Raw genomic sequence first — 12500 nt, forward strand, 5'->3', positions numbered from 1 at the left:
TTAATATTTATTTACTTTCATATTTACTCACCTGTTTTATATCTTGACGAAATAGAAATCTTTTAACAGATGGCCTAAATTCAACACATGTTGTTTCTCAAACTGATATTGGTGAATCATGTTTGGGACAGAATAAAGCCACCTGCTGGCTGTTTAGAGAAAGAATCACTACTTTGAAGAACAAAAAGTGGTATGACCACATATATCCAGCAGAGGGCCATAGATACTTATTTATTTTTGTCTGGATGTGTCAAACTCAGGGTTCAACGCTAAGGATTGTTTTCTACTGGCCCCATCGGACCAGTGGTTCAGATTTTTACTTGCAGGGCAATATTGTCACTGGCCTCACCAAAAAAAGTTTATTGCTTTTTTTAAAGATATTTCTTAGCCACAAAAAAAAAAAAAAAAAAAAAGTTTGTAAATCAAGAATTTAAATATTTAAAAAATGTTATTTTTTTTAGTCCTTATTGTTGAGCCCTGAAACTGCTTCTAACTTAACTTTATATCTAATTTAAATTAAACATATTTTACATAAAATCAGCTCGCATTAGTATACATTAAAATTAGTTCTTCTGTCAAAGGATTTATTATTGATTTATTTACATTTTTTTCAGATTTCTTGCAGACGTTCAGCAAATAAGTGTACACCCCTCACAAATCTCTCATTTAGCTTAATATGTTTTATAGGAAGCTTTACTTCATAATACTTGTGCATTTACATTAAATTAGTCAGTACTGAAGCCAAATCTGGAGTTAATCTAACAAAATATGATAACGGTTCAAAATTAGTACACCCAAATGTATAGGTTAGGGAAAATATTGAAAACTAAAGAAGAGCAAAATTCAAGAGAGAAAAAAAAACTGTAATTTGCATGAAGTTTTTAAAGATGTTGAGAGACTAAAATATTATTTTAATAAATATATCCATTTAATAAATCTGTTTTATTCAAACTCACCAAAATATATGACCTAGATTCACTGAGAAATGGATAAAAAATATTCAGTTTTAAAACGGGGTGTACACATTTACGTTGAGCACTATATATAGATTTATTTACAAAAACATCTAAACTCTATTTCCCCCATTAATTTCTATTAAGTATGCATGCTTATAAAAAATTAGGTATAAGGTATACAAGGATGAAAATACAAAGTTTGTTATACAAATGTTGTAATCAGAATAGTATGTGCATATGCGCAACACCAGAACTGTGCATGCAAACTACAGGTTACATGTGTATTTATTTAGTAATTTAAGTAACTTGCTCATCCACTAGGTGGAAACCATGCTTTGGGTATTCAAAATTGAAGGACGTGTAAAAAAATGAACAGACCCAATCTACAGAAACTATGGAGGCTTGCATGATTGAGAGTTATGCCTAGTTCAGACTGCATGATTTTCAAAGTAGTCGTGTCACAGATGTTTTCACACTGCTTGACTATCTGGACTAGCGTTTCGTCGCTGCTTTGTTTACACTGCAAGATGGATCGGCGACAGGGACTTTCACATTGCATGACTTTACTATAGGAAGAATAGCCGACAAGTTCGTCCAAACTACGTCTCACAGCCAAAAACACGTCGTATATCTTTTGTTATTAACTACATAACGAGAAAGAAGCCTTTAATAGGGTAGAAAATGTACATATTTGCTCGCCTGGGTTTAAAGGGAATTAGCCATTTCTCCTCAACGTTGATAATAAACTAATTTCTTTCTGTATGAAACGTCAAACAGACACGGTTGCTCCTGAGTCCTGTCAAACCTCCACTAGTTTTTCCTCCATTTCGTGGGTCCAAATAAACCGAAAATGAGCGCTTTTAACTTCAACCCCAGCCTTCCGCTGGCCTGCAGCAGGTATACACACACACGCAAGTGAATGCCGCTCTCTCATTGGCTGTAGGCGATCGCCTATGTTATTTTCAGGCAAAACTCAATTCACACGGCATGATTTGAATCGCCGATAGCTCCAGATATTCAGCATGCCAAATATCTCGCAGGCATCGGCGACTCATCGGCGATTCTCTCAGATCGCGTCTTTGATAGTTCATACTGTGTGATTGTCACTCACGTGCACAAGCAGCGATTTGCCTGTGATTTCAGGCATTTGTCGGCGATTTCTCAAAACCTGTCGGCGAGCCAAAATCGGGGCTAAAATTTTTTGAAAGTAGCTACATTTATTTATATACCTCTGGCATGAAGAATCACAACAACATTTATGTGGATTATAACTCGTACTGAGAGACTGCAGATTGTAGGCAAGCATCTACTTTGAGTTTATGTGCAAAAGCAATTTTTTTTAGTGTGATAGAATGTCTAAACAAATTTGCAAAATTGATTTTAGTGGCCTGCTGACAGTAATAGCATTTGCAAAAGCAATTGTAACCAAACAGGACAATTGTAATAACTGGGGCAGGACATATGGGGCAATTTTTTTGCTCCATATATACTGCACTTAGTTGCAAAACTAACTAACTGCATTCTTCACTTTCATTTTATTAGGTCACTCCCAAACCACAAGGAAACATTTAATTTTGCTGAATTTTTAATATGTGTAATATTACACACCTAAGGCAGTTTACCAAACAATAAATTAACTTAAATAAGATGACTACAATATTAGTATGTCACTTTTAAATATATTCAGCCAGATCTCACGAGGAAACATAAGTATTTTACGTTATGTCAGTTTAGTGACTAATTCGTTCAAATTCGTACGAGTTCAGTCCTACGAAAATGTACGATTTTAACAAGGAGGCAAGGCACCCAAGTCCACCCCTAACCCCAACCGTCATTGGGTGATGAGCAAATTATACTAAATTGTACGAATTCATACAAATTAGCCACTAAATCAAAAAGTTACGAATTGCTGTGAGATTGCGTTGAAATATCATGAATAAGAAACTAATAAATAACTGATAAATAACAAATAATAAACCACAGTCACAGAAACCAGTTTTGTCAGTCATTTTTAAGTTAATCTGTCTATGAAAGAAGATGCAGACCTACAGGTCTAGCTTTCACCGACTGAACGGTAAGATCCTCAGAGAGGACATCAAACTATAGAAAAAAGGAAAGACAGACTCAGTGAAGGTGGTTGTGAATGTGTGTAGATGTGTGTTTGTTACAGGATCAGAGAAAGACACTGTTCCTCTGTCACAGTCCAGATCAACTCTCACACGCTCGAGATCCTGATTAACATGAAAATCAGACCTTACAGTACAACCATACTGCACACCCCAGACACCGGTCCTAAAGAAAACCCATCCCCTCCTCTGGTTTGACGCTGTAGTTACTCCAAGACTCCAGCATCGACTCTCTTTGACCTCCACATCCCAGCAGTGTTTTCCTGAGGTAAAACCCTCTGAACCCAGAACACACTCATAATAGTCAAATCTCTCTGGATTATCAGGAACAGGCTGATCTTTCCCGGTGAACCTCACAGTGATCAGATCATCAGAAAGCACCAGGCGTGGATTTGCAGTGTTTGGATTCAGAATCACAGGAGCTGAAGAGACACAATCAACAGCTGCTTTTATTCTCATGTTCATACAATGATCAATTACAGATTGTTATGAATTATGACACTCTAACATGTGGGCAATGTCAGTCATACTTAGAGAGGCATGATTGGGAGGAACAACCTCCCAAATCATAGTCCAAATGGTGTTTTGTTGATGGAGTTCTGTGCTAGTCATAATTTGTCCATGTTTGAACATGATGTCCATCAGTGCACATAGCACCAGAACACCCTAGGCCAGAGTTTGATAATTGATTTGTGGTTGATTCATCTGATCTCCAATTGTATGTCCTGGACGCTTGGGTCAAGTGAGGGGCAGGGCTGTCAACTGATCACCCCATGGTGGTAAGTTAGATCTGCTGGCAGAGGGGTGGACAGAAGTGGCAGGCCCAGATAAAGTGTGAGGGTCTGCTGGTTATATCTGGGTGAACCATGTCATAGAGATTTTTAAAACTAATCTCGGGAAAGGCTCAGACCCTATCTTGGGGGAGGCTGGAGTTCGTGGTGGCAAGGCCTCTGGTGCCTACTATGGCTACAATACATGAACTCGGTGGTGAACATTGCAATCACAGCACAGCATTAAGCTAAGCTAAGGCCTGGTTGGCTTTTGGGACTCCTGATGCAGCTGATGGGTACCAATAGGCCAAGCAAAAACATGATCCTAGGAAGAATTCAGGGAGGCATAAAAGAGGACTTCTGATTGACCTCAAAGAGATTCAGGCAAACTGTCTGATGCCTCAGGAAGAGAAAGCAGCTTCTCTACAACACTGCTAAAATTAAAAGTAGGGAGCTGTTAACCTCAAGATGATGCCGAATGGTGGTATTTTAAGATCTTCTCAATCCCATTGACATGCCTACAGAGGTAAGAGATGAAGTGGTTGACTTGTCCCTCACCAAAGTCAATGAGGAAGTCTGCAAGTTCTAAAATGGAAAGAAAGTGAGTATGGAAGTTTTGCCCTGAGTACCTCAAGACTCGTGTGGTGTGGCTGTCCTAGATGACAAATCTTTACCCTCCACATGGATATTGCGGACAGTACCTCTGGACTGAACATCCGGTGTGGTGGTCCCCATGTTTAAGAATGGGCACCAGAGTTTGTGTTCCCCTCACAGGGGTATCACACTCCTCAGCCTCCTCGGAAAAGTCTATGCCAGGATACTGGAGAGGAGTATCTAGTCGATAATAAAACCTTGAATCCAGAAGGAACAATGTAATTCTTGTTCAGGCCGTGGAACACTGAACCAGCTCTATTACTGGTATTGTTTGCTGTTGAGTGTAACATGGTGAGGATAAAAATTTCCATCTCTAAGTCTGAGGCCATAGTGCTTGACCAGAAAAAGGTGGCTTGCCATCTCCAGGTTGGAGGAGAGCCCTTGCACCGGGTGGAGAAGTTCAAGTATCTTGGGGTTTTATTCACAAGTGAAGGAAGGATGGAATGTGAGATTGACAGATGGATTGGATCAGTGGCAGCAGCAATGTAATCTATGTAGTGGTCTCTTGTAGTGAGGAAAGAGCTCAGCCAAAAGACAAAGATTTATTTATCTATTGGTTAATCTCTGTTGGTTAACTGTTGGTTATTGGTTAACTCTTGCCTATAGTCATGAGCTTTGGGTCATTACAAAAAGGATAAGATGGATGCAAAGGGCCAAAATAAGTTTCCTTTGCAGGGTGGCAGGTCACACGCTTACAGTTCTGTCCCCCGTGAGGAACTCAGAGTAGAGCTATCGATTGATGTTTCAGAATCCTGCAGGATAACTAACTGGGGAGGTGCTCTGGGCTCGAACAAACAGAAGGTTACTTAGAGGTACACCCAGGACACTTTGTAGGGTCTGTGTCTTTCAGGTTATCTAAGGACGTCTTCAGGGGATGGAGGAGCTAAAAGAAGTGTCTAGAAAGAGGGAAGTCTGGGGTTCCCTGCTAAGATTGCTGCCCCCATGACCAGGCCCCAGATAAGCAGTTGAAAACGGATGGATAACATGATCGTTACCTACTACAAATTAAAACAGGATTTACCAGAAACCCAAATCAGTTCTATATTGAAGCACTTTCTTTGTGTGAGTGGAGATCTTGAGACTCACTGTAGTGGACGATGTCCTGCATCTTCTTCCAGACTCTGAACGGCAGGTTCCCCAAGTAGCGAGACACATGAATCAAAGCTCCAGAAGGCGTCTGTGGATCCGGCTGTGAGATCTGGACTCTGGAAGAACATTCAGGAGTCAGAACTGCAGGATTCAGAAGCAGAGAGAGCAGAGACACCAGCAGATCACTCACCTTTCCATCGAGACTGTAAACTCCTGCAGAACAAACACACAACTGATCATCAAGAGCTCAATCCATCATCAATCAATCAATCACTGATCTGAAATCAGACCTTTAGAAAGCAGACGTCATTGGCTTTCAGCATCTCCTCCGTGTCTTTGATCGTGTGTGAAAGAGCTGAGATGTGTGTGTTCATCTCCTCCAGCTTCTCCTTCATCATCTGCTTCTTCTGCTCCTCTTCCTCCCTCAGTGCAGTGATTGTAGCTTCTTCTTCATCTCGGAGAAACTGATGAACTCATGTTAAATTCATGTTTAATCTGACGCTCTGCGTGATCAGATTGAGTCTGAAAACAAATCACAGGTACTTTTGCTAATATTTAAACATCACTTCATAAATACTCCAAATAAATTCAGATACTCGATGTACAACGGATCCTGAATACAGATGATTATACTGATATTATTGCACGTTATACTGTGCAATTATGCAACGAAAATAACAGTTAATTCTGTTTTCCTCACCTTGATGTGTTGAGCTGTTTCCTGAAAGTCTTTTTTGATTTCTTCATTGCATTTAAGTTTTGCCTGTAAAGACTTCAGTGCTGTATTGAGCGCCTCCTAGTGTTGAACATATACAAATATTTAAAACACCAAATATGACTTTGAAGAAAAAAATAATTCAGCAATACACTACAGGAGCTTCATCAGCTGTGATTTCTCATACAGTATATCATGAGTACCAAACTGATTAAAAAATTCAAATCTAAAGTAAAATAAAAGATGACCAGAATGAGTGAACACAAGACACAGTTTGTAAAAAACCGCACATAAGAGCTTGAGTTTCTCACTGTGCAACCTGCAGATCTCCTCAGAATCTGATAAACATCTCACATTTCTGTCCCTCAGAAACAACTCACACAGGTTTTTTAATGTAAGACCAACTGGAGGATCATTTCTTGAAGATCTTCTCCTACAAACAGGACACTCCTGAGTTGTCTTGGTTCTCCAGAACTGTTGAAGACACTCTTTACACACACTGTGACTGCATGATAAAACTACAGGATTCTTGAAGATTTCACAGCACACGGGACAAGAAAGTTCTTCTTCAGAAACATTTACTGAAGCCATTTCCCCTGTTAGAGCTGCAGAAATCTCCGTTTTTTGGTCACTTTCTGAATGACGATTTCAAAAATCAATTGCAAAAATCTGCTGCATCTCTAAAATACTTTTTGTAAGTGGTTGTGCTCATTGTCTTCTTTCTCCAGTGATTGAAGCCTTGTTTTAATCAGTACAGATATGAAGAAAGTGACAGAAAAGAGAAATAATAAGGCTGTCTTTTCCTGGTCAGATCTGTAACAGGGCAGAGATTCTGATCTGTGTTAAAACAGGTTGAACAACATTAGCTGTTCAGGTTAAAACAAAATGCATTCCACATTTACCTGCAATGAAGCTCTTTCAAACAAAGTGCTAAAACTACTATTTATTAAAACAACAACAGTAACAACAAAACTTTTGTTTTACCACATTAGTCAACAAGGTAACATAACGAATGTGACCAATCAGACTCAATTATATTGTTATATTAAACGGTTAATGCACCAACACTCCTTCCTAGTTAGCCTGTTAGTTCAGTGCGTAACCCAATTCCCAAAAGGTATTTACAGCAAGGAAATGAATGTGAACATTTTTAAAAAGGAAGGCTTTTTTTTAATGAACAAAGACTTGATTTTGCTCTTATGAAAGCTTAACCTAAAGGGGAAATAAAGCACTCAGTCAAGTTTACCTTATTTTGTACATTAGATTCCACTTTATTGAAAATTTATTAAAAAAAACTCAATTAATGTAACCATTTAGCAGGAAATGGCACGTTTTACTATAGATTTTAGACCTAGGGCGCCGCCATCTTGGAATATTGTTGTGTCTGACGTCATGGGGTTGGTTCCATTTCCTCAGCTGAACAGATACAGTGGAAGTAAAGGACTGAATGTGGAGACTGTAAAGCCTAATTTAACCCAATGTGGGAAGTTGTGTATGTGGAGCTGCTGCGAAAGTTTGAATACCCCTGTTTTATTCAACTGAAAGAACAAAAACAAATCACAAATGGCAAACTTATTTATTACTTTTTAAAAATCTATTTGTAATGAATGTTATTTTACTTATATTTTAATGAATTCTATGCAGCAAAGGACATAAAAAAACACAATATATATTTTGATAATAGCCTGTGTGAATGGAAATTAGTAAATAAATATTAGCTAAATATTTGCTAATATATGAAAGAAAAATGGCTACAATGTAAAATAGACTTTTATTAAACTGAAAATACAATCACAGACTGCAAAACAATTTAGGTGCTTCAAACATGTAATACATGGTATTTAATTCCCATTTTAATTAATTTTATGCTGTAAAGGACATAACATAAGTAATACACAAAACATAAGTAGCATAAACATGTGTTTCGTGATAATGATGTGACAGGTCTCCAGGAGTCCTTTACCAGGGAAGAATTTATGCCCGCCCCTATGAAATATTTTGCATAAATAAATTAATTTAATTAGAATTAACTTCTATAGACAATTTTATAGAACAAAAAAAATTTATATGTTCTTAGACTGGATTTATGGCCGAGAATTAGGTTCACTGAGTCACCTCCATGACTCGTCATTTCTCCTTTTAAGAGTTCACACTTAGCTGATAATTAATATTAAGCTAGTTTGGCATGCTGTCCCGGGAGAGAGCCCTGAGCTCATAAGATCGTCGAGCCCGGGGCTCCCTTCCGTTGCAAGGCGAGAGGGTAGTTTGAGCTCAGGTAGATCTGGAGAACTCCCCTGCTGTAGCTAATGAACAGATAGAGATTGCTCTTAAGAGATAACTACTTACTAAGATAATGTCTATGGTGCCGATTTAGATTAGTCAAGTAACTTAAGTTGCATGTTTTTGGACGGTGGGAGGAAACGGTGGGAGGAAAGTTCAAACTCCACACAGAAATGTTGGCTGGTTTGGTAAAGCCTGGAACCAGAGACATTCTTGATGTGAGGCCAGTGCTAAGCACTGGGCCACCGTGTCACCCATCTAGGAAGGAGGAGGAGTAGGGGTGGATGGGGGGTGTTACGTAACCCAGGGTACTTGTAGTAGCTTAGGAATCGTCTAATTGGTGCAGTGAGAATTGTATAATGCGGAGCCAGCTGCTAGCAATCATAAGCACGTGATCCTCTCGAAATTAGTTTATAAATGAACCCCACTTCTGCTTCATACAAAAAAAAGATAATCATCATATTATTTAAACTTTAGTTTTGTAGACCTCCAAAACATACTGCAAGCCGACACCTCCACATAAATGCTGTTAGGCTGGTTTCACAACTCACAAGCGGTGCATATATATTTTTTTTTTCAGTGCAAGAGACACGTGAGTATGTTTTTTGTGCACATGCATCTAGTTTTTTTTTTTATTATTAAAATACATTGCTTTCACCAGTGTTGGTTCAGTTGATAATATAAAAAAGCAGTTAAAAAGCAGTTAAAGCAGTCTTATTATAATGGAAAAATGCTTTGCAGGGAAGATTTTTCTGCATGAGAAAATTGATGTGTGGTGTGAGCATGTGAGAATACTGTCAATTATGTGACTCTCACGCCGAGTGATTCTTCAAAAACGAAGAGGCAGGTAACACGAAATGGGCTACTATTGTAGACTTGGATTCATCTGATTGGTCTGTCAATGATTGTTGATGCGATTAGTTTAATACAAATGTCATAATGCAGAGCTCAATCAGGCAAGCCAGAGGCAACAGTAGGATGGAACCAACTTAACCAAATGCCTGAAGTGATGAACAAATATTGGGGAAAAGCAGATCTGTGGCCAAATATTTTGTGCCAACCTGATATTATATATTTACTTAATATTACAGAGATGGAAAAAGGCTGTTTTAGTCAAGTGCTTGAAGTGGGAATCAAGACTGGGCTGAGCGTCAAATAGTACCCCGAAGGTTGCTCACCTGAGCATAGGGAAATAACTGATTGTTATCAATTGAGAGCATAAAATCACTAAACCTGTTAACAACGGTGGGAATGTCGCATAGTAAAATCTCAGTTTTAGGACTGTTCAATTTAAGATAAATCTGGTTCTTCATGCTTTGATTTCCTGTATGCAGGCTGATAGAACTGATGTAGCCAAAGTGAGATTAGGTGCTAATGTAGATCTGTGTGTCATCAGCATAACAGTGATAACCAAGACCCAGTTTTTGCATAAACCTAGTGGCAACATGTAGATGCTAAATGAAGGAGAACCAAGAACTGACCCCTGAGGGACTCTTATTTTGAAAACTGGAGACACAGCATAGTCAGCTGCACACTGTTTTCTGTGTTGTGCCATCTGTTCACATGAGTGTCAGGATGCAAAATGCAGGATATACAGATTAAAATTTACTCAGCTACACTGCCAAGAGGCATTAGGTATGTTTAACCGCATCTTTTGTTAATTTGTCATATTGAGTATTGTGTTTAAGCATCTTGTCTAGTCACTCAGCTCTTACTGTCATTTTTTGGAATGAGAGAATAGCAGTACATTTTTTAAACATCAGCATTATATGCGGAGGTTAATATTAATTGCTGATTGTATTTGCATTTACATTATAGCTTTCAAGTATAACACAATGCATCTCTGTCTGTCTCTTTTTGTTGAGCTGAATTATAGTTGCAAAAACAACAACACAACTAATTTAATATCAGTTATTTGGTAATAATTAATAATGTACTGTATAAATAAGTACATAGGAAAATAAGTCCGTAAATGAAATTTAACGAATCTATTACTTTCTTTGCAAAGTCTAACAAATATTTAGATACATACCAGCTGTTAAATGTTTAACTAAACTATGAAATAACACAAATCTGAGAGTGATGCATTGAGCAAAATGAGATACAAATGAATTCTTTTAAAGGGTCACGAAACACCAAAACACATGTTTTGAGCTGTTGACAGTCGTATATGTGTCCCACACTGCTAAAAACACTATTAGGACACCTATATTTCACTAAAAAGTGTAAATTGGTTGTTTTTGCGTTATTTTAAGCAAATTCTTACTTCCTGTTTGAAACAAATTTTTGAAGCTGCGTCATGGACATGACATAATAGCGTGTATTCCAGCGTGCAGACTGGGCATCTGTGCCAGAGTGTGTCTTATTACCTCTTACAGTGTGATGCATTAATGCATGAGTAAGGCTTGGTTCAAACCAATCAGCGCGCTCTATTGTGCAACTTCATTAATATTCTTTACTGTCACAGTATTTACACGACAGAGACGCCACGTTGTATTGGCAAAACAAGCGTGAAGTGTTGCTTTTATAGTTTGCTGCAGTTAAGTTTTGTTTTCATTTTTTTCTCTGTGAGAGCTCATCTGGAGTCATGTGTGGATTAACAGTGTACGCGACGCTCGAAAACAATAACTTACGTGTCTAAGGAGGATGATTGTTTACCTGAGAGCTGTTCTCATCTGCAAATGCTGAGATCCGGATTCGCTTGTACTCTCCTCTTAATAAAGACGCGGCTCTAGTTGCTGGTGATTGTCCTGTCTCTACAGATTTGGTAAGTGAGCGACCAGCGCTCTTTGTTTATTCAGTTTGTTCGTATCCAACAAACTATTGCACCGCGTGTAAACATGTTAGCACCACAACCAAACTTTAACCTCCTGTAGGGTTTTTACCGCATTTAGTGACCGGAATAACACGCGCGGCTTTCTGACGCTACCTGCCGTGTGCATCAAAGTTTCCGGGAAATGCTGAGTTTTTTTTTCTCTCATTCGCCGTGCGGTATCAAACATTGCATGAAAAATACACGCTTAGAGCAGCGCCTCGAATCAAATATCTCGTTTGTCAGGAGGGACAGGAATGAATTCCCTGAATGAAAGAGCCAAACTGCAGTTAAAGTCCACCATTTAATAATTTGGCAAATAATTCGACTACAGATGTCCATGTAAACACAGTCACTTTGTCCCCTGTTGGGTGTGTGTTTTGACTCTAAAATTCAGAGCGCCCAAATAGACACTCCCACACCAAGCCTCTTTTCTTCCTCTGACACTCCCCCTTAAACAGAGCTGGACACGCCCACTTTTCTGACTTTTTTGAAAGTAGAGGTGTGAAAACACCCTGCTGAAACGAGGGGGTTTCATGGCCCTTTAAAGCTATGTTTTTTTCTAAATGACAGTTTGTGTATATTAGTAAACCCATACAGGCAGAATTTATATTTGTTTACAAATCTAATTTTAGCAATTCAGGCAGACATCTAGTAATACACTACACAAAAAAAGTCACATTTGTGTTAAAAAAAACTTGATAAGGTAAATAATATTTGAACAATTATGAAACTATTTTTAGTACTCTAAAACTTAAATTGCATTTATTATTATTTCACTTGATGCAAATTCAATTCACAGGTGTCATTAGTAATCATCACAGATAATAAGTGGAGAAGAGTTTCTATTCCACTTATACCCCAAACATAGAAATGGATATACCTTTTCTTCAAAACACTGACCGTTGTAAAAGTGTATAATAGACATGGACTCAGCATTATAAAAGAAGACCATACCCTTTGTATAATCCACAAACACTCCGACCCTCTGAGGATTCACTTCCAGGGTAACGGAGCCATATGACGATTCATGAAAAAGATACTTCCCATACTTTACACCAACCGTCCAGAATCCATTCTGAGGTACCAGATCACAGC

The 12500-nt window shown here is 38.3% G+C and overlaps 3 protein-coding genes across 4 annotated transcripts in view; all 3 read right to left on the reverse strand.

The window, feature by feature from the left end:
• trim35-21 (tripartite motif containing 35-21) overlaps positions 1-6993 on the reverse strand; it is a 7480-nt gene extending 487 nt beyond the window's left edge. Inside the window, 7 exon segments of the mRNA XM_087243633.1 lie at positions 1-255; positions 485-3504; positions 5593-5711; positions 5786-5808; positions 5886-6068; positions 6070-6117; positions 6296-6993. The exon segment at positions 1-255 is cut by the window's left edge and continues 487 nt beyond it. Coding sequence (XP_087099759.1) covers positions 3002-3504; positions 5593-5711; positions 5786-5808; positions 5886-6068; positions 6070-6117; positions 6296-6901 — 1482 coding nt within the window. The 5' untranslated portion in view covers positions 6902-6993 and the 3' untranslated portion in view covers positions 1-255; positions 485-3001.
• The window catches only part of rbfox3b (RNA binding fox-1 homolog 3b), a 997536-nt gene that overhangs the window by 80116 nt on the left and 904920 nt on the right, over positions 1-12500 (reverse strand). The window lies entirely within an intron of this gene.
• sc:d0835 overlaps positions 11688-12500 on the reverse strand; it is a 44113-nt gene continuing 43300 nt past the window's right edge. For both annotated transcript variants that reach the window (XM_087241907.1, XM_087241906.1), the window contains exon 9: positions 11688-12500. This exon is cut by the window's right edge and continues 255 nt beyond it. In XM_087241907.1, the coding sequence (XP_087098033.1) occupies positions 12211-12500 (290 nt within the window). In that variant the 3' untranslated portion in view covers positions 11688-12210.

The sequence above is a fragment of the Danio rerio genome, chromosome 3 (genome assembly GCF_052040795.2).
Source record: "Danio rerio strain M-AB ecotype USA chromosome 3, GRCz13ab, whole genome shotgun sequence".
Taxonomy (NCBI): domain Eukaryota; kingdom Metazoa; phylum Chordata; class Actinopteri; order Cypriniformes; family Danionidae; genus Danio; species Danio rerio.